The 27,604-nt window shown below is 37.1% G+C and overlaps 1 protein-coding gene across 2 annotated transcripts in view; it reads right to left on the bottom strand.

Moving 5' to 3' along the window:
- The window catches only part of KAT2B (lysine acetyltransferase 2B), a 99,782-nt gene that overhangs the window by 7,053 nt on the left and 65,125 nt on the right, over positions 1 to 27,604 (bottom strand). For both annotated transcript variants that reach the window (XM_037845665.1, XM_037845666.1), the window contains exons 8-14: positions 26,174 to 26,299; positions 25,156 to 25,292; positions 22,523 to 22,731; positions 21,449 to 21,575; positions 8,442 to 8,552; positions 5,244 to 5,387; positions 721 to 835 (exon numbers count right to left, since the gene is read on the bottom strand). In XM_037845665.1, the coding sequence (XP_037701593.1) occupies positions 721 to 835; positions 5,244 to 5,387; positions 8,442 to 8,552; positions 21,449 to 21,575; positions 22,523 to 22,731; positions 25,156 to 25,292; positions 26,174 to 26,299 (969 nt within the window). The remainder of the gene's footprint in view (positions 1 to 720; positions 836 to 5,243; positions 5,388 to 8,441; positions 8,553 to 21,448; positions 21,576 to 22,522; positions 22,732 to 25,155; positions 25,293 to 26,173; positions 26,300 to 27,604) is intronic.

Genomic DNA, 27,604 nt, shown 5'->3' with positions numbered 1-27,604 from the left:
TAATATATCTTGCCCAAATAAGATATATTTTTTTCTGGAGAATTTTAGCTTGTTTGATTTTATTTTGTTTATTAAATCTTCAATAGACTAGAAGAACCTGGACTTGAACTGAAAGAATTGCTGATATTTAATTGCTATTGATCTATGAAAAAAAGCTAAATTGTATGGTTTAGCCCAATAAAACTCCCCTCAAAGTCATGAACTCTTGGAAACCACCGTAAGAAAAGGGAACTTGAAAAAAATTATACCATTTCCATCAGATCAATGAGGGTTACAACCATGATAGCATCATGACATCATCTAAACAGCAAGAAGTTTGGAGGAGATAAGAACAGGACTGCTTCTAGTTCTGACAGCTACTGGCTATGTGCCGCTTAAGGTGAAGTGACAACCTTTCTGAGATTCAATTTCCTTATTTGTAAAAGTAGGATTTTTCTGCTATACATTTGGGTAGTACCTAGTTCTATGCTACAAACAGCAGACTCACTAAATGGTGGATATTAATAGCTATAACAAGGGGTCATCTAAGCTCTCTTTTGTTTGTTTGCCTTGGGAAAAAGATAAAAGGAAAGCCTTTGTTGCCTTCTTAAAAGACTGTAAGTAACCCAGAGACATACAGGGCAAAAAGGTTTTTCAAATCATTGCACTCTGGTTAGCTGTTTCAACTATAACTCATGGCATTACCAAAAGATTTGCTTTTAAAAGAAGGTCTGTACATACTAATTCCAGGAATGCTTTCTATAGGAATCTGTCGAACTCCATCTTTAAAACATGAAAGTCCAGGGTAGACTTTTCGAATCTGGGCTTGTTTTCTTTCTATCAGCTTTTTAATTATCTGTAAAGCAGAGGAAGAAATGTGTTTAGGGAAAGGAGTCTGTGGCTACTATTAAAGACAGTCAACCTGAGGAGTCATTTTCCTAATAAAATAAACTCTTTATGAAACAAAAAGGGAGAAAAGGGTGAGTGCTATTTTACAGGTAAGACATGAAAACATTCTATTATTGTCAAGTTCCTTTAGTGACATTCACACAAGCATCCCTGAATGACTTGTCCCTGCCATTCAGAAAAGGTAATATTGAGAGAGCACAACGCCCCCCCCCCCCAGGCCCACTGTCATCTTTAGCGTAAAAGCCAATTATTTCATCTGCTTCTCTGAGGAGACTGCCAGAATTCAGTGAAGCAGCCCCAGAGCATCTACCCAGTCAAGCATCAGAACCTCTTCACATCCCATAATTAGGAACTGTTCCCATCAGTTTGGAGGGTTAGATGGTTAGGCCTCAGAAGGTCCCTAAAGCCTGGGGTGATCAGCTTTACTCTTATTTAAATTTGTCAAGGTCTGAGTCCCAATCCATGCTGTTTGCACCAAAAGAGCAGCTCTGAAGAGTAGCTGGTAAGGCAACAAAACCATGAAGTGAAGCAGGCAGGGCTGGTTTGGGAACATTTGACAGCTGTTCTGTTTGTTTCATAAAATAATCCCCACTGTACTGAGGGAATTATATCCAAAACAGCACAACTTTCCCTTAAAACAAGACTAAAAACTTAAAAAATCACCATCCTGAAATTAACTATAGCATAATCCAATTTTGGAAAGGAAAAAAATAAAATGGAATTAGTCACTAATTGAATTCACAAAAGAAAATAAAAAATTCTAGTTTCTAACTGCTTGTTCTCAATCATATCACTGGTAAATGCTGCATGATGCATATGCCATCCTAACAGTCAGACAAAGAGCTTTGTAAAATGAATGGTACTTGCAAAATATATTTCTGGTGAATCTAGATCAGTGCTGTCCAATGGAAATATAACGTGAGCCAAAAGACATAAGTGAAATTAATTTTAATAATATATTTTATTTAATCCTATATATCCAAAATATTATTATAACAAATAGAAAAATATTATAATGACACATTTTACATTCCTTTGCTCATACTAAGTCTTCATAATTGGAGTGTACTTTACACTTACAGCACATCTCAGTTCGCCACATATCAAATGCTCAATAATCACTTAGCTGCCATATTGGACAGAGCAGCTCTAGATGAATGGTGTCCCCTTATTTATTTTTAAGTCCAAGTCTTTTAAAAAAGAATCCCAGTGGTAAGCTGTTAAATGGACTTCCTCAGGAAATACATGGTAGACTAAGCTTCAATTTAAAAAGGTTTTTCCTCTTTGCATCAAATGAAGTATACCATACACTTCATGTAGCACTTTGAAGACTGCAGACTCCTGTTAACGGGAGTGGGAGGTTTCCCAAACTCTCTATGCCCAACGATCGAAGGATCACTTTGGAGAAAGGAAACATTTTACTTGGGTTCCAGTCTCATATTTTTCACCTCCCTAGAAAATGTCTTCACTTAGACTCACCACCGTGACCTCAAAATCAACACTTTCCTATTGAAAGTACATCCTCATTTTTCCCTCATTCCTACAACCTGCTGCTAGAAGTTTTACAATCTCCCAAAACAGAAAATCTGGGGACTCCTCCGTCTTTAATATGTCACCAAGTCTTAGCATGTCATCTTTCAAAAATATCATTGATTTGCCACATCCTCTTTTTGGTTCTTCCAATTCCTTGTAGTCTCATGATTGGAGTTAGACTTAATCCCCTCTCCTGGCCCATGCACAAGCACATACAAACACACACCTGCACATGAATACACCCAGTTTGTTTTCTTCTGTCCATCTGTCTGCTCATAGCCTATTCACACTTACTCAAATAGTGGCCTTCATCATCCACATACCTATGATCATACTTGTTCACATGTCCAAGAATCTACTTATGTTAGACTGTAAGCCTTTGCTCATGCTGATTCAATTACCAGGCTGCCCAGTTCAAAGCACATCTCTCCACCACGTCATCTCAAATGCTGCTAGGCCCCTATGGGTCCCACCTTTCCCTTGTAGTCAACTCTCACAACATAGAACTTAATTCTCCACTCTCTTGGTCCATCTGTCCAACTGTACTAGTTTTCTTTCTCTGTCACCACCAATGAAAACTACAATTATTCTGCTCTTATACTTTTAAATTCTAGAAAAGACCTCAATAAATTTACTCTGTTTGTTTGCTGACATCATAAATCCCTAATTTCCTCAAGGAGGTTTTCCCCATTGAAATAAATGGTACTTGTGAAAATCTTTTTAATTCTGTAGAAGAGATACATCAATCCAAATGCATTATTTTATTGTGGTGATTTCAGATCCCTTTCAAAAGAAACAGGTTGAGAGCTCCAAATGCCTATCATTCACTCAATTGCATGTATGTGAGAAGGTGGGAGGTAAGGAGGAAGGGTGAGGAAATAAGGAAGAGGTATCCAAGAGGAGAGGAGAAAGAGGAAGAGGGAGGGAGAATTGTCTTCTAAAAGGTTGACTGCTTTGTGCATATGGCTTTCCCCTTTATGTAGGAAGGGCCATCAGATTGTGGAAGTGGTGAGTTGTAGAGCCTGCTTGGGGAATCCCACTTATCATTTATACTGTGGAGACAACTGGAGCTGTTGGGAGGAGAAATGAAGAAAGCTACTGACCAGCATGGTGATGGCTTTAGTTGGTCAGCAACCTCTAATGCAGAACAATGCCCTGCTGAATTCAGACTTGCTCATTAAGCCCCAAAGAGCCAAGAGCTAGTTCCTCTGAGAGAGAGAGAGGAGACTGCTGTGCTTTTATTAACTCCCAGAGTGCTCTGTTTGTAATTTTCTCTCAAGCAGACATCCTGACCAAGAAGCAACCAAAGTTGTTTTTATTTTTTTTAAATAAAAAAATAATATAGATCTGCCCTGTCCAATATGGCAGCCACTGGCTACATGTGATTATTTGAGCCACTTTCTAAGTAAAATTGAAGCACTTATTGAGCACCTACTATGCACAGGCACTGTGTAAGGAGCTTCATATCTGTTACATTGGTAATGTCTGATAAATAACTGAAAACTGGGACTAAGGGACATTAGAAGAAACCATAAAACAATGATCATTTTAAGACAGAAGTCTTCTTTAGTTACATGCCATAGAGAAAAGTGGACTAGACTGAATAATGGAAATATAAAGTGGAATTGATATGGGATGACACAGCTAATAAACTCTGAGTTCTTGAATCCAAGGAACTGGGGAGATCAAGCGAATGATCTTGGACATAAAAAAATTCATTTGCTTAATAAATGGCTGTTGCATACTCTTCAATGATATTCTTTTTATGGTGTTTTCTTTTTCTGTCTTAGAGAAATTTAAAATACTTTGTAGTCAAATCTATCAACATTTTCCCTTATTGCTTCTCTCCTTTTCTTTTTTTTTTTCAGTTATTTAATAATTTTAATTTTCACACACATTGATATCTGTAGATTTTTTTGGAAGTGGTGACAATTACATAGGTAACCAATGAACAGAGCTTGTTTGGTGAATTTTCAACATCATTATGTTTGCTGGACAACAGTACATAGATATGAAATGGGAAATTCCTTACTCCTTTGGCCCAGACAGTCTTGTCAAGCCTGGTGTCAATGTGCACATCTGGCACTTCCATCTCCTTCGTGGCAAATTTCTGGATCTCTTTAAGTGCCCAGTGGGCAAGCTTCTTGACACCCACTCCCTGGCTGTTCTTGTGAATGTTGATAGACTCCCTGCTCCCCACCCCGCTGATGGCACAACAGCCCTTTTTCTCTCCATTCTGCCAGGTCCAGGTTCTATTGCTTCTCTTGTAGTTCATATGCATAAAAGATGCCTCCACCCCAATAGAGGATAATGAATCATTTAATAAATACCTAGGACCTGCAATGTAAAGGGGGATTGATACTAAGATAAATATCCATGTAAAATGTTGAATAGGTAGATCAAACCAGTGCTAGAGAAGTTCAAAGGAGGAACTAGATTGGGGACTGAAATGATTTCATTTGCAAGTGTGTTAAGGGAGATTGGGTAATGGGTAAAGACACCCAGCAAGAGGGTTAAAGCATCAGTAATGGCCTTAGGATTGGGAAAGATGCTTGGAACCAGATGCTTGGAACCAGAATGTAAAAGGCCTTGAAAGTGAGGTTAAGATATGTCATTATTTAACAAGTAGAAAGGTAGCCCCTAGGAATGGTGACGTACAGAGGAGACAGATCAAGATACCATCAAAGAAAAAAATCTAGAATAAATGATAGCAAACTGAGATCATGATATCCAGTAGACTCTTACATTAAGAACCTGATGAAATGCAACCCACCCCAACCAAGACTGACCCATATAGAAAACATAGTTGGTCATCTGCTTACCTCCTTCTGCTTCTTAATGATGACAGAAAATTCTGTGTATGGGATTCGTGGATTTAACTCACATCCCATTAAAGTGGCTCCTTCATAATCCTTAATGTAGCCAACATATTTGGTTTTAGGTATTTTAATTTCTTTGGAGAAACCCTACAAATCAAACAAATTCATTCATGCAGACATTGTGAAACAAATTTCTATTGAGGGCCAACTATGTGCCAGATACTGCACTAGGCATCAACACATGCTTCTTTCAAGTTCTAGGTGAGGATGAACCTGGAAACCTCCCATGAAGTTAAATAAAAATTATAAGTCAAACTATGCAAAGAAGCATGACAACATAAAAAAAGTAACCCTAGTAAAAAGACAAATAATATTAAAGTATTTTAAACAGAAATGGCAATTAGGTAAAAATAAGGTTTAATTTTGAATTGAATTGCATAAAAAACACGACTATCACAAATTTCCCCAAAAGTGGGGGGTAGGTCTCAGGCTTCTCAACAAATCAACAACTAACATTACTCTAAATTCTGAAAGAAAACCTGGTTAAAAAGTATAGCAGTTAGAATCTTAATGTTGAGGAAATAAAATCCCTACTTTACAAGCAAAAAACTTTCAGACAGTTACAAAATACGGTTGTTTCAGTGATATTAATGCTTTGAGCTGTAATAACAGAATGCTACAGGGAATATATATTCAAAATTATAAATATAAACATAATTTCCCCTAAGCTGTCTATTTCAGTTCTTACAGGAAAGTGCTCAGAGTTCAGAACTATCACCAGTGGTTTCCTACATCACATTACAGCAAAAATTTATTTTCCACTTATTGCCATCATCCTCAAAGAGGGCTATAGAACAAGTCATTTAAGAACCCCTGCTGAAATCTCATGCTTTGAAAGACAGTTACAGCCTAGGAAAGCTGACATTCATGCCCTCAATACAGCAATCCCAATGAGTTCTCTCAAATGAGTTTTTATTATAAAAGTCACAAACACATTCCAAAGAATGGGAATAAAATAAATAGATTAGTTATCTGATATCAGAGGAGGTAAAGCTTTCTAGTCATATAAGGATTTATTTAAAAAAATAGTTTTTATGTAATAAAATCTTTAAAATTCTGTAGATTAAAAAAAAAAAGCCATAATCAATATTGAAACAATTGATGAACAAGGAGAATACCATAAAATTAAAGGTTAATAACCTTATACACAGAGTTCTCATAAAACAATGCAAAAAAAATTTATTTTAACAGCAAAAGAGGCAAAATACAATGAATTGGCAGTTAAAACAAAAAAGAAATACAAAGGGTCAATAAACATGCAAAAACTTCATAATTATCAAATAAATGCAAACATACACAATTTGCTACCAAGGAAAATGACAAAAATATATTTTTCAATTATCAACTCCTTTGCTGAGCCCCCTTATTGCCAGCAAGAATGGAAATTGTTCCAGTCTTTAGAAGTACATGACAAAAAACTTAAAAAATGTCTGCAAGCCAACACTGTAAAGGTGAGTAAAGCCACTGAATCTCAGAATGTCTGGATGTGGTTGAGTTGGAAATTTTACATTGTATATATGTTACCATAATTTTGAAAAGAGAGAGAAAGACTAAGGAGACAATGACAATTAAATGCAATATATGATCCTAGATTGGATCTAATAATAGAGGAGAAAATGACCTAAAAGACATTACTGGGACAAGTGAAAAAATTAGAATATGGACATATCACTGTTAAATTTCTTGAACTTGATAGCTGGACTTAAGGTGGTTACCTAAGTGAGTGTTCTTGTTCTCAGGATATGTACATGGAAGAGTTGTTGTAGCGGCATGATGTATGCAACCTACTCTCAACTGCTGATAGATAGATAGATAGATATGATAGATAGATAGATATGATAGATTATTGGTGATAGATCGATAGAGATGACAGAGATGATAGATGACAGACGGATGGCTAGATAGATATAGTATGAATGATATAAGAAACATGGTGAAATGCGATGACAGAGATGATAGATGACAGACGGATGGCTAGATAGATATAGTATGAATGATATAAGAAACATGGTGAAATGCTAATAGTTGGTAAATCTGGGTATCTGGGTGGGGAGTACATAGGAGTTCTATGTATTGTTTCTGTATTATTTTTGGAACTTTCCCATAAGTTCAAAATTATTTCAAAATTAAAAGTTTTAAAAACAAAACCAAACCAAAAATATTGTCTGCAAACAACCCACTTCTGAACATTTATTCTAAAAAAAAGTTACCACAGATGAGGGCAACAAACACACAAACATACACTTACATATAAGGAAATAACAACATGTCCTTAAAAGGTGGTATTTGTTAAATTACTTTACAATTATCTAATGATACCCCAGAGAACTATCAAAAATTGTATCTAACATTAATCAGAGGCAAATAATTAAATTACATACACAGCATGAACTATCTTTTAAAATGTATTTACACACACAAACATACACAGAAGAAAAATACTAGGAGGCTATATATCAAAGGATTAACAGTAAATTTCTCTGGGTGGTAGAATTACAAGCAATTTTTCATTTCTTCTTTGCACTTTACCATATTTTCCAAAATTTCTACAATGACCATACATTACTTTTTTAGTCAGGAAAGTAAGTTTAAAATGTTTAGGAATTATAAAGCATTATAGCATTAAAAATAATATGCATTCACAGAATAATCTAAAAAAATTGAGGTGAAAACTTCTGCTCCTAGCCTACTACATACTGTAAAAAAAGTACTGTCTGCAGCACCTTGTAAACTTCAGGACTTCCTCTCTGTTGTTGTAATTGGAGTCCTTCCCCAGACTGAATCAGTTTCTCTCATTTATGAAGAACTCCACCCATACAGAACTGAGAACTTAACTCCAAATTTCTCCTTAGATTGAGGGTACCATATTTTAGAGAGTCAGATTACAATATTGTACTTTGCCTATAGGTGACACTGATTCATTCACTTAACAAATATTTATTTAGTACTTACTATGTGCCTGTCACACCCTCTACTTCAGTCTCAAATTTTCTTACTTCTGAAGTTTTAGGCTTACAAAAAAATGTGTGTCCTTTCTGTAAATAGGAAATACTTGGGGGGAAAAACTTATTTGGATGAAGGCTACCTGATTGTGTATAGGAAAAGGAACGACAGAAGAGCATTACACAGTGGAACACCTACCTGTTTCTTAAAGTATCCAATTGCATATTCATCTGCATATGTCAGGAAGTTCAGGATATCATGTTTTATGTGATATTCTTTCAAGTGATTCATCAGGTGCGTGCCATAGCCCTGTGTGGAAGTTAGTATACACTCAGATATATTAGCTTCTGGAAAAAAGAAATTCCTACAAATTCGTCAAGAATGTTAGCAAATTTAGAAGTTTGTACATTAATTACTTTGACACATTTTACCAACCGAGGCCTTTCCTGAAGGAAATTTAATACCATTGCCCTTTCTTCCACTTTTGAAGTTCAAAAACAAGCTACAAACCCCCAAAATTTAAAATCCTTGGATGGAGATAATGCTATCACTTGAAAATATATGGTTTCGGTCCTTTGAAAATAATATACCAAGGCTAAAAGCTGCTAGTTCATACTCAATCCTAAAAATTTCTCACTGAATATTAATATAAAAGTTTATGGGGTGGAGGCGGGGCAAGATGGCGGACTGGTGAGCTGTATGTTTTAGTTACTCCTCCAGGAAAGTAGGTAAAAAGCCAGGAACTGCGTGGACTGGACACCACAGAGCAATCTGACTTTGGGCATACTTCATACAACACTCATGAAAACGTGGAACTGCTGAGATCAGCGAAATCTGTAACTTTTTGCGGCCAGGGGACCCGCGCCCCTCCCTGCCAGGCTCAGTCCCGTGGGAGGAGGGGCTGTCAGCTCCTGGAAGGAGAAGGGAGAACTGCAGTGGCAGCCCTTATCGGAAACTCATTCTACTGATCCAAACTCCAACCATAGATAGACTGAGACCAGACACCAGAGAATCTGAGAGCAGCCAGCCCAGCAGAGAGGAGACAGGCATAGAAAAAAAACAACACGAAAAACTCCAAAATATAAGCAGAGGATTTTTGGAGTTCTGGTGAACATAGAAAGGGGAAGGGCAGAGCTCAGGCCCTGAGGCGCATATGCAAATCCCGAAGAAAAGCTGATCTCTCTGCCCTGTGGACCTTTCCTTAATGGCCCTGGTTGCTTTGTCTCTTAGCATTTCAATAACCCATTAGATCTCTGAGGAGGGCCCTTTTTTTTTTAATCCTTTTTGCTTTTTCTAAAACAATTACTCTAAGAAGCCCAATACAGAAAGCTTCAAAGACTGGCTATTTGGGCAGGTCAAGTCAAGAGCAGAACTAAGAGAGCTCTGAGACAAAACGCAATAATCCAGTGGCTGAGAAAATTCACTAAACACCACAACTTCCCAAGAAAAGGAGGGTGTCCGCTCACAGCCATCATCCTGGTGGACAGGAAACACTCCTGCCCATCGCCAGCCCCATAGCCCAGAGCTGCCCCAGACAACCCAGTGTGACAGAAGTGCTTCAAATAACAGGCACACACCACAAAACTGGGCATGGACATTAGCCTTCCCTGCAACCTCAGCTGATTGTCCCAGAGTTGGGAAGGTGGAGCAGTGTGAATTAACAAAGCCACATTCAGCCATCATTTCAGCAGACTGGGAGCCTCCCTACACAGCCCAGCAGCCCAGAACTGCCCTGGGGGGACGGCACTCACCTGTGACATACCACAGTCATCCCTCAAAAGAGGACCCAGGGTGCACAGCCTGGAAGAGGGGCCCACTTGCAAGTCTCAGGAGTCATACGCCAATACCAAGGACTTGTGGGTCAGTGGCAGAGACAAACTGTGGCAGGACTGAACTGAAGGATTAGACTATTGCAGCAGCTTTAAAACTCTAGGATCCAGGGAGATTTGATTGTTAGGGCCACCCCCCCTCCCTGACTGCCCAGAAACACGCCCCATATATAGGGCAGGCAACACCAACTACACACGCAAGCTTGGTACACCAATTGGACCCCACAAGACTCACTCCCCCACTCACCAAAAAGGCTAAGCAGGGGAGAACTGGCTTGTGGAGAACAGGTGGCTCGTGGATGCCACCTGCTGGTTAGTTAGAGAAAGTGTACTCCACGAAGCTGTAGAAATGATAAATTAGAGATAAGGACTTCAATTGGTCTACAAATCCTAAAAGAACCCGATCAAGTTCAGCAAATGCCACGAGGCCAAAAACAACAGAAAATTATAAAGCATATGAAAAAACCAGACGATATGGATAACCCAAGCCCAAGCACCCAAATCAAAAGACCAGAAGAGACACAGCACCTACAGCAGCTACTCAAAGAACTAAAGATGAACAATGAGACCACAGTACGGGAGATAAAGGAAATCAAGAAGACCCTAGAAGAGCATAAAGAAGACATTGCAAGACTAAATAAAAAAATGGTTGCTCTTAGGGAAATTAAAGAAACTGTTGACCAAATTAAAAAGATTCTGGACACTCATAGTACAAGACTAGAGGAAGTTGAACAATGAATCAGTGACCTGGAAGATGACAGAATGGAAAATGAAAGCATAAAAGAAAGAATGGGGAAAAAAATTGAAAAAATCGAAATGGACCTCAGGGATATGATAGATGATATGAAACGTCCAAATATAAGACTCATTGGTGTCCCAGAAGGGGAAGAAAAGGGTAAAGGTCTAGGAAGAGTATTCAAAGAAATTGTTGGGGAAAACTTCCCAAATCTTCTAAACAACATAAATACACAAATCATAAATGCTCAGCGAACTCCAAATAGAATAAATCCAAATAAACCCACTCCGAGACATATACTGATCACACTGTCAAACACAGAAGAGAAGGAGCAAGTTCTGAAAGCAGCAAGACAAAAGCAATTCACCACATACAAAGGAAATAGCATAAGACTAAGTAGTGACTACTCAGCAGCCACCATGGAGGCAAGAAGGCAGTGGCACGATATATTTAAAATTCTGAGTGAGAAAAACTTCCAGCCAAGAATACTTTATCCAGCAAAGCTCTCCTTCAAATTTGAGGGAGAGCTTAAATTTTTCACAGACAAACAAATGCTGAGAGAATTTGCTAACAAGAGACCTGCCCTACTGGAGATACTAAAGGGAGCCCTACAGACAGAGAAATAAAGAAAGGACAGAGAGACTTGGAGAAAGGTTCAGTACTAAAGAGATTCGGTATGGGTACAATAAAGGATATTAATAGAGAGAGGGGAAAAATATGACAAACATAAACCAAAGGATAAGATGGCTGATTCAAGAAATGCCTTCACGGTTATAACGTTGAATGTAAATGGATTAAACTCCCCAATTAAAAGATATAGATTCGCAGAATGGATCAAAAAAAAATGACCCATCAATATGTTGCATACAAGAGACTCATCTTAGACACAGGGACACAAAGAAACTGAAAGTGAAAGGATGGAAAAAAATATTTCATGCAAGCTACAGCCAAAAGAAAGCAGGTGTAGCAATATTAATCTCAGATAAAATAGACTTCAAATGCAGGGATGTTTTGAGAGACAAAGAAGGCCACTACATACTAATAAAAGGGGCAATTCAGCAAGAAGAAATAACAATCATAAATGTCTATGCACCCAATCAAGGTGCCACAAAATACATGAGAGAAACACTGGCAAAACTAAAGGAAGCAATGGATGTTTCCACAATAATTGTGGGAGACTTCAACACATCACTCTCTCCTATAAATAGATCAACCAGACAGAAGACCAATAAGGAAATTGAAAACCTAAACAATCTGATAAATGAATTAGATTTAACAGACATATACAGGACTTTACATCCCAAATCACCAGGATACACATACTTTTCTAGTGCTCACGGAACTTTCTCCAGAATAGATCATATGCTGGGACATAAAACAAGCCTCAATAAATTTAAAAAGATTGAAATTATTCAAAGCACATTCTCTGACCACAATGGAATACAATTAGAAGTCAATAACCATCAGAGACTTAGAAAATTCACAAATACCTGGAGGCTAAACAACACACTCCTAAACAATCAGTGGGTTAAAGAAGAAATAGCAAGAGAAATTGCTAAATATATAGAGACGAATGAAAATGAGAACACAACACACCAAAACCTATGGGATGCAGCAAAAGCAGTGCTAAGGGGGAAATTTATAGCACTAAACGCATATATTAAAAAGGAAGAAAGAGCCAAAATCAAAGAACTAATGGATCAACTGAAGAAGCTAGAAAACGAACAGCAAACCAATCCTAAACCAAGTAGAAGAAAAGACATAACAAGGATTAAAGCAGAAATAAATGACATAGAGAACAAAAAAACAATAGAGAGGATAAATATCACCAAAAGTTGGTTCTTTGAGAAGATCAACAAGATTCACAAGCCCCTAGCTAGATTGACAAAATCAAAAAGAGAGAAGACCCATATAAACAAAATAATGAATGAAAAAGGTGACATAACTGCAGATCCTGAAGAAATTAAAAAAATTATAAGAGGATATTATGAACAACTGTATGGCAACAAACTGGAGAATGTAGAGGAAATGGACAATTTCCTGGAAACATATGAACAACCTAGACTGACCAGAGAAGAAATAGAAGACCTCAACTAACCCATCACAAGCAAAGAGATCCAATCAGTCATCAAAAATCTTCCCACAAATAAATGCCCAGGGCCAGATGGCTTCACAGGGGAATTCTACCAAACTTTCCAGAAAGAACTGACACCAATCTTACTCAAACTCTTTCAAAACATTGAAGAAAATGGAACACTACCTAACTCATTTTATGAAGCTAACATCAATCTAATACCAAAACCAGGCAAAGATGCTACAAAAAAGGAAAACTACTGGCCAATCTCCCTAATGAATATAGATGCAAAAATCCTCAACAAAATACTTGCAGATCGAATCCAAAGACACATTAAAAAAATCATACACCATGACCAAGTGGGGTTCATTCCAGGCATGCAAGGATGGTTCAACATAAGAAAATCAATCAATGTATTACAACACATTAACAAGTCAAAAGGGAAAAATCAACTTATCATCTCAATAGATGCTGAAAAAGCATTTGACAAAATCCAACATCCCTTTTTGATAAAAACACTTCAAAAGGTAGGAATTGAAGGAAACTTCCTCAACATGATAAAGAGCATATATGAAAAACCCACAGCCAGCATAGTACTCAATGGTGAGAGACTGAAAGCCTTCCCTCTAAGATCAGGAACAAGACAAGGATGCCCGCTGTCACCACTGTTATTCAACATTGTGCTGGAAGTGCTAGCCAGGGCAATCCGGCAAGACAAAGAAATAAAAGGCATCCAAATTGGAAAAGAAGAAGTAAAACTGTCATTGTTTGCAGATGATATGATCTTATATCTGGAAAACCCTGAGAAATCGATGATACAGCTACTGGAGCTAATAAACAAATTTAGCAAAGTAGCAGGATACAAGATTAATGCACATAAGTCAGTAATGTTTCTATATGCTAGAAATGAACAAATTGAAGAGACACTCAAGAAAAAGATACCATTTTCAATAGCAACTAAAAAAATCAAGTACCTAGGAATCAACTTAACCAAAGATGTAAAAGACCTATACAAAGAAAACTACATAACTCTACTAAAAGAAATAGAAGGGGACCTTAAAAGATGGAAAAATATTCCATGTTCATGGATAGGAAGACTAAATGTCATTAAGATGTCAATTCTACCCAAACTCATCTACAGATTCAATGCAATCCCAATCAAAATTCCAACAACCTACTTTGCAGACTTGGAAAAGCTAGTTATCAAATTTATTTGGAAAGGGAAGATGCCTCGAATTGCTAAAGACACTCTAAAAAAGAAAAACGAAGTGGGAGGACTTACACTCCCTGACTTTGAAGCTTATTATAAAGCCACAGTTGCCAAAACAGCATGGTACTGGCACAAAGATAGACATATAGATCAATGGAATCGAATTGAGAATTCAGAGATAGACCCTCAGATCTATGGCCGACTGATCTTTGATAAGGACCACAAAGTCACTGAACTGAGTCATAATGGTCTTTTCAACAAATGGGGCTGGGAGAGTTGGATATCCATATCAAAAAGAATGAAAGAGGACCCCTACCTCACCCCCTACACAAAAATTAACTCAAAATGGACCAAAGATCTCAATATAAAAGAAAGTATCATAAAACTCCTAGAAGATAATGTAGGAAAACATCTTCAAGACCTTGTATTAGGCGGCCACTTCCTAGACTTTACACCCAAAGCACAAGCAACAAAAGAGAAAATAGATAAATGGGAACTCCTCAAGCTTAGAAGTTTCTGCACCTCAAAGGAATTTCTCAAAAAGGTAAAGAGGCAGCCAACTCAATGGGAAAAAATTTTTGGAAACCATGTATCTGACAAAAGACTGATATCTTGCATATATAAAGAAATCCTACAACTCAATGACAATAGTACAGACAGCCCAATTATAAAATGGGCAAAAGATATGAAAAGACAGTTCTCTGAAGAGCAAATACAAATGGCCAAGAAACACATGAAAAAATGTTCAGCTTCACTAGCTATTAGAGAGATGCAAATTAAGACCACAATGAGATACCATCTATCACCGGTTAGAATGGCTGCCATTAAACAAACAGGAAACTACAAATGCTGGAGGGGATGTGGAGAAATTGGAACTCTTATTCATTGTTGATGGGACTGTATAATGGTTCAGCCACTCTGGAAGTCAGTCTGGCATTTCCTTAGAAAACTAGATATAGAGTTACCATTCGATCCAGCGATTGCACTTCTCGGTATATACCCGGAAGATCGGAAAGCAGTGACACGAACAGATATCTGCACGCCAATGTTCATAGCAGCATTATTCACAATTGCCAAGAGATGGAAACAACCCAAATGTCCTTCAACAGATGAGTGGATAAATAAAATGTGGTATATACACACGATGGAAAAGTTTACGGGGTAAATGTTGCTTATGAACACTTGCTTATCTTTAAAATATTTGAGAACCTTAGATGAAAGCAGCTATGTAAATGAAAAGTGCTAATCTTAACTAGACTATTGACTAAAGCAAGTGTTTGCTGTATACCACAATTCAGCGAACCTTCTAAAGAATTATATCATCACCCATATGGGAGTATCAGCTTTTTCTTATCTGATCTTCCTGAAGTCTGAAAGCCCAGAATCTTTTGAGTCAGCCAGAGACAAAAGGAAATAAATAAAGACAGTGGGCAATGTTGAATAAATTAGCGAATGAAATGTGAAAAGAAAAAAAAAAAAATGCAAGTACCCGGTTTTTCAGTCAAATAACACAAATATTAGTTTTTCCAACTATATCACAGTACTGACACACATTGAGTTTGAATAAAGATGAATGAAATATCTCTCTCTTTAAGGAGAAGATAGAAAAATGGGAAAGACAAATATACAAACACATAATTACACTATACAGCTGTGCTGTTTTATATAGTAACCACTGAGCCACATGTGACTACTGATCACTGGAAATGTGGCTAGTCCAAATTGGGATATACTGTAAGTATAAAATAGATAACCTTAAATTCAGATATAATTAGGTTGAAAGTGAAAGGATGGAAAATAATACACCATGCAAGTAGTGACCAAAAGAGAGCTGGGGTATACTATAGTAATATCAAATAAAATAGACTTTAAGTCAAAAATTGTTATGATGGAAAAAGGTGGCCATTATATACTGATAAAGGGGTCAATCCATCAAGATGTAATAATTATAAAAATATATGCACCTAATAGCAGAGCCCCAAAATATATGAAACAAACACTGACAGATTTGAAGGCAGAAACAGATAGTTCTACTTTAATAGTAAGAGACTTTAATGCAACACTTTCAATACTGGATAGAACATATAGGCAGAAGATCAATAAAGAAATTCAAGCCTTGAACGATACTCTAAACCAACCAGACCTAACCACAGAATCACATTCTTCTCAAATGTACACGGATCACTCTCCAGGATAGACCATATCTTAGGTCACAAAACAGGACTCAATAAATTAAAAAATATTGAAATCATACAATGTATCATCTCCAACCACAATGGAATGAGGCTAGAAATGAATAACAAAGGGAGAAATGGGAAATTCACAAATATGTGGAAATCAGAAAACATAATCTTAAACAACCAATGGGTTAAAAGAGGAAATCACAAGGAAAACTAGGAAATATGTTGAGGTGAAGGAAGTGAAAATACGATACTGAAAGTTATGGGATGTAGCAAAGGCAGTGCTGAGGGGAAAATGTATACCTCTAAATGCATTTAAAAAAAAGAAAGATGTCAAATCAGAGTCCTAACCTCAAAACTGGAAGAACTAGAAAAAGAAGAGCAAACTAAAGCCAAAGTGAACAGAAAGAAGGAAATAACAAAGATCAGAAGAGAAATATATGAAATCGAGATTAAAAAACAGTAGAGACAATCAACAAAACCAAAAGTTGGGTCTTTGAAAAGACCAATAAAATTGGAAAACCTTTAGCTAGACTGATGAAGAAAAAAAGAGAAAGGACACACATTATTAAAATCAGAACCGAAAAGCAGGCCATTACTACCAATTCCACTTAAATAAAAAGGACAGTAAGAGGATACTACGAACGACTGTATGCCACCAAATTAGAAAACCTAGATGAAATGGACAAATACGCAAAAATACAAAAACTACTTACACTGACTAAAGAAGAAACAGAAGATCTCAACAAACCAATCTCTAAAGAGATTGAATCAGTAATGAAAAACCTCCCATGGAAAGGCCCAGGCTAGATGGCTTCACTGGGGAATTTTACCAAACATTCCTAGAATAATGGACACCGATACTGCTCAAACTCTTCCAGACAATTGAAGAGGAGGGAACACCGCTTTCAAGTCAACATCATTCTCACACAAAGCCAGATAAAGATACCAAAAGAAAAGAAAATTACAGACCACTATCTCTTATGCATATAAATGCAAAAATCCTCAACAAAATACTAGCCAACTGCACATTAAAAGAATTATGAAGCAAGAACAAGTGGGATTTATCCCAGGTATGCAAATGTGATTCAAAATAAGAAAATCACTTAACATAATACACTACATTAACAAAATGAAGATAAAAAAAAAACCCACATAATTGCCTCAACTGATGCAGAAAAGGCATTTGACAAAATCCAGCATGACTTCTTGATAAGAACACTTAGAAAACTAGGAATAGAAGGAAACTTCTTCAACATGATAGAGGGCATATATGAAAAAAACAAGGATAACATGATACTTAATGGTAAAACACTCAAAGTTTTCCCTTTAAGATCAGGAAAAGACAAGGATGGCCACTGTCACCACTGTTATTCAACATTGTACTGGAAGTTCTAGCCAGAGCAATTAGGCAAGAAAAAGAAATAAAAGGCATTCAAATTGGAAAGGAATAAGGAAAACATTCCCTATTTGCAGATGACATGATCTTCTATACAGGAAATCCTGAAAAATCCAAAACAAAGTTTCTAGAGCTACTAAATGAATTCAGCAAAGTGGTGGGGTACAGGATTAACACCCCAAATCAGAAATGTTTCTGTACACTAGTAATGAACAATTGGAAAAAGAACTCAAGAAGAAAATTCCATTGACACTAGTAACTAAAAGAATCAAATATCTAGGAATAAATACAACCAAGGTTGTAAAGGCCTTATACACAGAAAACTACAAAACTTTGCTAAAGAAATTTAAAAAAAAAAAAAAAAAAGACCCAAATAAATGGAAAGACAGTCCATGTTCATGGATTGGAAGACTAAATATTGTTAAAATGTTAATTCTAGACAAAGTGATTTATAGGTTCAACACAATCCCACAGAAAATTCTAATCTTCTTTGCAGTAATGGAAAAACCAATCATCAAATTCATATGGAAGGGTAGAGGGCTCCGAGTAGCCAAAGTTACCTTGTAAAAGAGGAACAGTGTTGGAGGACTTACACGTCCCTATTCCAAAATGTATTACAAAACTGCAGTAATCAAAACAGTATGGTACTGGCATAAAGAAAGTCATATTTAGATCAGTGGAAGCAAATTCAGAGTTCAGTAATCAGTCCTCATATTTATGGCCAACTGATTTTTGAAAAGGGTGCAAAGACCACTCAACTGGGAAAGAATTGTCTCTTCAACAAATGGTGCTGGGAAAACTGGATTTCCATTTGCAAAACAATGAAGGTGGACCCCTACTTCACACCATATACAAAAATCAAATCAAAATGGATCAAAGACCTAATTATAAGTGCCAGAATGATAAAACTCCTAGAAGAAAATGTAGGGAAGCATCTTCAGGACATTGTGTTGACAATAGTTTCTTAGATTTTATACCCAAAGCAGAAACAACAAGAAAAAACAGATAAATGGGACCTCATCAAAATTAAAAATGTACCACACCAATACAAGATTTTTGTAATAGGGCAGCATATAGCAACCTCATATTTTATGCATGATTTTTCAGTAAACCCACAACTTCTGCAATTAAAAAAAAAACAAAAAACAAATAGTTCTTAGATGGCAAGATATTCTAAAACTGGGTGAGGGGCTTCAAGTAAATTCTCAAATATCATCTTGTGTCTGCTTTGAGCATGATAAATTCACATGCAAATCTTATTTAAATCATTCATAGGAATTTGTATGTAAGCTTGATTCTCCTAAATGACTAGATGCAAATTTTAATGTACATTTTAGCCAAGATTTTTAATATATTAAAGAAAAATTTTAAACCTCCATTTATGAATTTGCTGTCTCACAAACAGGTGCTACCACCGCTGGGACCCGTTCAATTTTAGTCCACATCGGTGCAGTGCCCCATTTCAGGGGAGTCCATATTATTCAGTGTTGATGAGTTAGCAAAACTCAGTAATCTTTACCTTTGACTACAAGCTATAAAAATGTAAATATGAAAGGCAGTACCATGTCTCAGGGGTTGTTCATTAATCATTAATTGATGGCATATCATACAACAGTAAAGAGACCAACAGGTTAATGAAAGAACTGTTTCTCCCATTTCCTATTTCTATAAACGGCAGATTCTTAACATTGTGAATGTGAGTGTGTCTGTGTGTAGGACTTCTGTCAAACTCATGCATTCTATCCAGTTTTGTAAGTCTAATCTTCATTTTCTAAAACCATAGGTAAAGTCACTTACAAGAAGTGGGTTTTTTTCCTAGTTCTTCCTACTGAATTTGCAATGTTTGCTACCTTCCTTCAAGTCTTTAGAAAATTACATGGTTTTGGAAAAAAATAAATTGCACTTCTGGGAAGTATTCAGACAAAATGTCCAATTCATATTAAATACCTCCAGTTTCCCTCTGGTGTCCCTAAAAGTGTCCAAGTCAGCCTTAATCAACCTTTCCAAACAAGGTGTGGCTATCTTTGAAAACAAAAATTATGCAACCACTTTCCTGAAATTACAAACCAAGGACATATTTTACAAGCCTACTCCGTGTGAAAAGCCAAACAAAAAATTCCAATAAGTAAGCTCCTAAACTCTGGATATTTGGAATTAAGTCTGACACTTTGGCAAGGGAACAGCAACAACAAAAACAAAATCCAGTAATTAACACAGCAACAGCACCATCTAAAGACACACTTTCAGAATTTCCTGAAAAAGGGCCAGAGATCAGTTTCAAGTGAATGACAAATATAAGACTGAAGACTTTAGTTTGCCCTTTGATATTTACTACTATGAGTCAAAGGCAAAAAGCCCCACTTGAGCTTAGTGAGAATAAATACCTCTCAGCAGTTATAACTGGCACTGTGAGCAGAGAGTAAAGCTGTTAATAAAAGCATCAGAAACCACAGCTCTGGCTATAGCCCTCAAGCAGACGATTCCTTCCAGTGACTTAGTCTTGGTTTGTGTAAATGAAGTTGCTTTTTTGGAGCTGAAGGAGTCAACGATGATCTTACACCTGCACTGTCCAATGCAGTAGTCACAGGCCACATGTGCCTGTTTAGGACACGAAATACGGGTAGTGCAAATTGAGATGTACTGTAAGCATTAAAATGTACACCTGATTTCAAAGAACAAATCAAAAGAATATAAAATATCTCAATAATTCTTCCCTACATTGAGTACATGTGGCAATGATAGTATTTTAGATATACTGGATAAAATAAAACATGTTTTTAAAATTAAATTCACCAGTTTTTTTTTTTTTACTGTGGCTACTAGAAAATTTAAAACTACATATATGGTTCACGTTAATGTCTTGTGTTATATTTCTACCAGATAGTGCTGCCTTAGAGCTTCCAAAAATTTTTCTCAACAACCATGCATTCTTGAGTTACTTATCTTTCTACACCCACCACACTTCCAGGTGATTTTTCTTTAGGGTCCCCAAAATACTAAATGAATAACATTCCAAGGACACCTTTCCTGATTCCCTCTTCCTTAGAACAGAAGAGAACACAACAGTCTAGATCAGAGCTTTTTCTGCCTGTTGAGAGTTGAGTTTATTTCAGCTAGACTGCAATACCAACTAAAACACAGCCGTAGTTTCAGGGAGGAAAGGGACCAATGCCAAGGACAATTAATTAACCACATACACACACCATATTCCAAACCCTGCATGAATGTCTGAAATTTATTCATAAATTTAGTCAAATTTTTCATCTTTCCTCATAGAATTTCTTTGGTCCTTATCCCCTCTTTAGGTATAAGATCATAGAAATCTGTCTGAAGTGTAAGCTAACTAAATTATCTTCCAAATCCACCTGACACCATACCCTTTCTGCTGGTTCAATGTTGCCAGTTGAGTATGTGTGTGTATGTGTGCGTGCATTTAGATTAATACTACGAAATTAGATTAATACAATGAAATTTATTTTTAAATATCTCTTCATTTGCTGTAGACAACATCTAACTTGCAAATTGGGCTGTGTAGTGTCCACGTACCTTGCCCCAGGTTTTCCAACAAAGCCCTGTTACCACCCTACCTATTGGTTGTAGAAACATTTCCTCTCCTCACACACATACACATCCACTCCCCTTCTCAGAAAGTCCTGACCTCTTATTTCAAACCTTCTGTGGACATGGCATAGAAAGAACTTCCCAAGTTCTGAAGCTTTCTTTTTAGTGAGAAGGCCCACTTTCTGCTTTTCTTCTATAATCTTGGGTTGCCCTTACCTTGACTTGCTCATTTGAGGTTACAGCACAGAAGACAATCTCTGTAAATCCTTGGGATGGGAACATACGGAAACAGATGCCACCAATAACACGGCCATCTTTAATTAAAGCAAGGGTTTTGTGTTTCCTGAAAGAATAAGATGATGTCAAAGTTTTACCTATCTTGGTTATATAAATATTCTTTTGAGGATGTTCCTTATTAGCTAACCAAATAAAGGGAGCATGAGGTATTTCCTTAGTTTCTAAGGAAACCTTCACGTGGCCACTCTCTCTCTCAGCTTGCCTGCACAAGACTTCATCTGAGCTCCCATCAGTACAAAATACCAGTTACCTGAGAAGTGTCTGAGGTTTACACTATGTGTGGAGGTGCTCTGGGCATGGTACACCCAATGCCAAGGGACCCAAACTGGGGGCCAGCAGAGAGCAAGCATGCATGGTCAAATGTGCATGTGTTTCTGAAGAGTTTTATCTTACTCAGAAATTTTACAGAAACATTATGTAAAAGAATACAAAACCCACATGCACAATTTGCCAACCCCTGCATTCTGGGATCCCATCAGACCTTCTCCCCATACTATCACTCTGAATGGTCAGATTCATGTATCGCAGTCCACATAGGCTTGGGTTCTAGATATTAAAATATATTTAACTAGAGAAATTTAGTTTTTTAAATAAGCGATGGATTTTCAAAGTTAATCTGTCTCATAACCTAATAATTTTCCTAAGGTTTACATATCCATGCAATGGAGGAACCTAGTTAAGATACCAAAACCAAGACTATTTTGACAATGACAAAAGTGGGGTATCTTAGTATTTAATCTCTCTCATTGCTATAGTGAGTGTACACTACAGATCTTCATTATTATTATCAATTAACAGGAAAATTTTTAAACTATTGAAAAATTAATCTTAGTTCTTTTAGACATGGAAAATAGCTTGATGTAGCTCTGCATCCACTGTGTGACTTGAGACTGTGAGATCTGTGGGTCACTATGGCTCACTTTCACTGTCTAAGCAGTTCCTCTTTCACTGAAAAAGGAAATAAGGAAGAAGGAAAAACAAAGCACCACTTACGGGTCAAAGACGAGCCGTGTGATATACTCTTTTGGCATTCGGGGCAGCTGATGTGAGAACACGTTCTGTAAACCAACCAGCCACATCAGTATCTTCTTGTTGGGTTTCTGGTTCAGAGAATTGCCAACCACGTGAAATTCAATCACACCCCTGCGCTCCTCCAGCCTTGCCGCCTCATCCCTGGCGGAATGTGCTGAGAGAAAATTAGTCTGGGATGCAGGAGAGAGGAAAAAGTTACACACAACTATTCTCTGAAGACAGTTCTTACATCAGATAGTGGGGATAGGACATAACAAAGCAACTTTTCTTTGTTCTAATAAAGTAAGCATTTGTAGATTTTCAGGGTCCTATGCACATATGCATATATACACCTGCATGCACATGCACATACACCTGAGTTATGAAGACAAATTAGAAAAGATAGGTTAAGCATTTTGAGAGGTCAGAGTATTATTTTACACATACATGGATAATATTTGGTCTTGATTAGGGATGAGCAAACTTTTTCTGAAAGGGGATAGATAGTAAATATCTACATATCTGTCCGTTGCAACTACTCAGCTGCCTTTATAGTGAGAAAGCAGCCACAATCTATAAACAAATGCGTATGGCAGTATTCCAATAAAACTTCATTTAAAAAAAAAATGCACAGAGTGGATGTGGCCTGTGGGCTATAGTTTGCCAACCCTTGTTTACAACGGAATCCCATCTGACTGAGCTTAGAAGTCCTTGGAATGAAAGACTCTAAATTCTCATTACAGGCTCAATAGCGACATTTCATGTCTATATTGTTAGCACCTCTTTTGGGAGATCAGTTTTCTTTCCAAAGGACTATCTGCCAACCCACTCTAAACCACAGCTGGCAGCACAACTTCGTGCTAGCAATTCATGCTCCCCCATCTAATTTAAGCCACCTAGTAGAGTGCAGGTAAACACTCAACAAACTGCTCTCCAAAGAAGAAAAGCCCTAACTTGCAGCATTTGCTGATTTCTATAGTCTACAGCCAGCTCCCAGGTTAAATACTCTCACCTTGGTTATTTTCAAGCCACAACTGTATTTAACAAAGTTTACAGAATTCATCAAAATCTAACAATTGGCTTGTGCATCGTGGTACAAGCTCCTCCAGCTTAGTATTAAATCCACCCAACAGAATTTGAAATGAGTAATGACATCCCCACTTAATAGCTGGAAAAACTGAGCTCAGCTAATCTTTGAAGTTTCTAAATTCCTGAAAGACAAGTTTACAAAAGGGACTACACAGTCTTGAGCTCTCACAGACTCAATATCTAGAAAGAGATGGAAAGGACAATTTTATGACGACATATTTTTCTCCACATCATTCCAGATCTCTGAATTATCCTCAATACCATAAAATGATTACCTAAGGAAACATAACAAATTAAAATTACTACTTTAATCTAATAGAATAGCAAAAAATATTTTTTAAAAAGATGTTCTGTAAAATAATCTACAAGCCACTTTATAGGGTGGAAGCATTTCTTCATCTTCTAGCAGCTATCAGAAACATCTTCAACTGTTCTCCCCCGAATGCAATGTAGTTACATGATAGTATTTCTCTTACAAAAACTGTTTTACTTAAATCTAATCAAGAGGAAACAATCAGACAAATCCAAATAAAGGGATATTATGCATAACTAGTGACTAGGGCTTTTCAACAATGTCAGTATCCTGCAAGATCAAAAAATGTTTGGGAACTGTCCTAGATTAAGGGAGAATAAAGAGATAAAGAGCCAAGAGATAAAGAACCAAGTGCAATGCTAGATATCTGGCTGATCCTTCAACAACAACAAATGTTATAAAGGACATAATTTGGACATAAGGGGAATTTGGATATGGATTGTATATTAAGTAGGCCATGGGTTGGTCTGCAAAGGGACAGATAATACACATTTTAGGCTTTGTGGGCCATACACCCCCTTCTTGATTATTCAATTCTGCTATTATAATACAAGAGGCTGTAGATAATATGCTTCAATAAAACTTTATTTACAAAAACATGCAACAGACTGGATTTGGCCTGCTTATTATATTAATATATTAGACAATAATAATATTGTAACCAGGCTAAATTTTCCTAGAGTGATAATTTTATTGTGGTTATATAAGAGAACAACCTTAGTTTTAGGAGATACATACAGAAATAGTTAGGGATAAAGTGTTATGACATCTACATTTAACTCTGAAATGGTTCCAAACAGTTCACAGATGGGGGGGGGGGGGCGGGCAGTGGAGAGAGAAAGTGAATGTGGCATAATATTAATGACTGTTGATTATAGATGAAGAATCTATGGATCTTTGTCATAGAATTTTTGCAACCTTTATGACTGCTTGAAATTTTCAAAATAAAATGTTGGGCAGGATGCCTTCAACTGTGCTACATTTTTAGTATGTTTCCCTGTGATGTGAAATCCATCAAGGAGTGATGTGGTTGTATTCCACAAGGGAATTACTTCTTGACCAGCTGTTCCTGCCATCTCTCCCCACCCTCCACCACTCCATAAATGCAGAACATGTTAGCATCTCAGTGTTACCATCCCCATTTCCAAGAGCTGGAGTGGCCAGGGGAGCAGGAGGTGTCTACCAGCTGTCTGCTCGAGTTTACCCTGCTGACCTCTGGTCCCAGCATGGCTGTGGGGTCCGTGATGGTAGACATGACCTCGTTGATTAATTCCATTGGAATATCCCCCATAACTCGGGGTTTCTTGGCCTCCTCCAGAGCATGACGATCATTCATTTTCCTCTTTTCTCCTGTAACAACCCAAATAAGAGGGCAAACAACAGGAAATTTTAAACACATTATAGATAATACACAATGATTCCACAAATGTTCTAATAACATTAATACTCATGATTGAAAAATGGGTCAACTCTCCATTTATAAGGGAAGGGGTGGTAGTAGAAGGTGGGAAAGAGAACGAAGGAGGTCACGATAACTGCAAAGATCCATTCTGAATGTTTTTTATTTTTTATGATGATGTTTTAACTTGACATGTGAGTTATTAAGGCATGTGTTTCCTCATTTGCAAACGCATGGTGTGATCCTAGTTGTCATTAGTTGTTAATTTCCAATATTTCTTTTTCTGTAAGAGAATGTGGCCTATGTGATACCAAAATGTCAACAGTTTTTGAAGCTTGCTTTATGGACTAAAATGAGAGCAGTTTTTATAATGTGCAGTGTCTTCTCAGAAGATAATTCCAATTTTTGAAGTAATTTATTTATATATGCCCATTAGATCAAGCTTGTTGGCCATGTTTTCAGGTCTTCTATATCCTTACAGATATTTTTGTCTACTCAATCTATGAATTACTCAAAATGTTTGTTCAAACCTCCAATTGTGGTAGTTGATTTACTTCTTCTTGTAGTTCTGTTATTTTTGCTTTATACATTTTGAGGATAAATTAGTTTAAATATACAAATTAAGTATTTTATTTCCCTGAAATTAATTTTTTCATTATGAAGTTACCCTCTTTGTCCCCAGTGCTTTTTTGCCTTCTATTGACGATTCACAAAGTGACCCACTGGCTAAGAAGTAGATGCAATCTCAATCTGCCACTTGCTGGGAAAGGCCAGGTGAAGACAAAAAGAACCTTCTCCCACATTTCACTCTCATCCCCCATTAAGAGCTTACCTGGGTTTGTCTCGAGCCCAGAACCGGCTTTGCACACAGGACTGGCACTCCCTCCATTCGGCTGCTCAAGCGAAGATGAGTTTGAATTGTATGAAATCGTCCCAGCCACGGGAGGTGGATTGATAACTTCCCCAAGAAAAGGAAAAGAGGCTATTAGAGGACTCCTTTCTTAGGCAAGAAGGAACCAAGTGCATGTGAGACCATCCCATTCCTGCCCAACATCACAAAGAAGTTCTCTTTAAAATAAAAGCCGCAGAGCCAATGTTAGCATCAGGTTGTAAGTAGGAGATTATAGCCTATTGAATAGAAAAAGGATATCTGAGTCCATATTGATAAAATAGCAAATGAATGAATGAATGAAGTAGGGAAGAAGGAAAAGCGCCTCCTTACAGAGAATGCCAACAAATAAATAAGGAAGGAAGGATGGAAGTTAAAAAAAAAGTCACCATTTTGCAGCTATTGGATAATAGTTGATTCAGGGAAGAATCATCAGTGCAAGCTAAAATGTGTAAGTGTAATTTTGATGAGGAACAGGATATTTACATAGTCTCAAAGCATCTCTCCACAAGAGTACTTTTTAATTACGGGAAAAGGAAAAAAGGTAACATTACAGTGGAAAAATCTGGTGGACATCACCTTAACCAAGTGAACAAATTTAATACCAATAATAATGGGACAAACCAACATCATGAGTCTGCTGATGTAACAGAAAAATTGCTATAAACCACATTATTCAGAAAACAGTAAAAACTGAAGATAGCCTATAGACTAGATAGTAATATTCTAACAGTGTTAAATTTGCTGACTTTAATAATTATACTGCTGTTATAAAGAGAAGGTCCGTGTTCTGGGGAGATGACCACTGAAGTAAGTAAAAAGGCATGATGTTTGCAACTTACTTTCAAATAGTTCAGAAAAACGTGCATGTGTATGCATGTTGTAAGTGTACTACGTACAGAAAGATGCAGAGAGACAATCAGAAAGCAAGTAAGGCAAAATGTTAACAACTGGTGAATCTGGGCAACCCAGTTTGGATATATTATGTCCCCCTGAAAAGCCATGTTCTTTAATGCAATCTTGTGGGGGCAGACTTATTAGTCTTGATTAAGGTGGAACCTTTTGATTGAGTGTTCCCATGGAGATGTGACCCACTCAGCTATGGGGGAGAACTCTGATTGAAATATTTCCATGGAGGTGTGGACCCCACCCACTTAAGGTGGGTCTTGATTAGTTCACTGGACTAGTACTTAAGAGAGCTCAAGAGCCAATATAGACAGTGACACTTAGAGATGCTTGGAGTTGCAGATGGAAGGATGTTTGGAGATGCTAAGCTAAGAGATGAAGCCCAGAGTTTGCCCTGGAGAAGCTAAGAGAGCCCCCACCAACCCCCCCTGCCAGACGCTTACAGGAAAACAGTCTGGGAGAAAGAAG

The sequence above is a fragment of the Choloepus didactylus genome, chromosome 1 (genome assembly GCF_015220235.1).
Source record: "Choloepus didactylus isolate mChoDid1 chromosome 1, mChoDid1.pri, whole genome shotgun sequence".
Lineage (NCBI taxonomy): Eukaryota > Metazoa > Chordata > Mammalia > Pilosa > Megalonychidae > Choloepus > Choloepus didactylus.
This window is presented reverse-complemented; position numbering and strand designations above follow the sequence as displayed.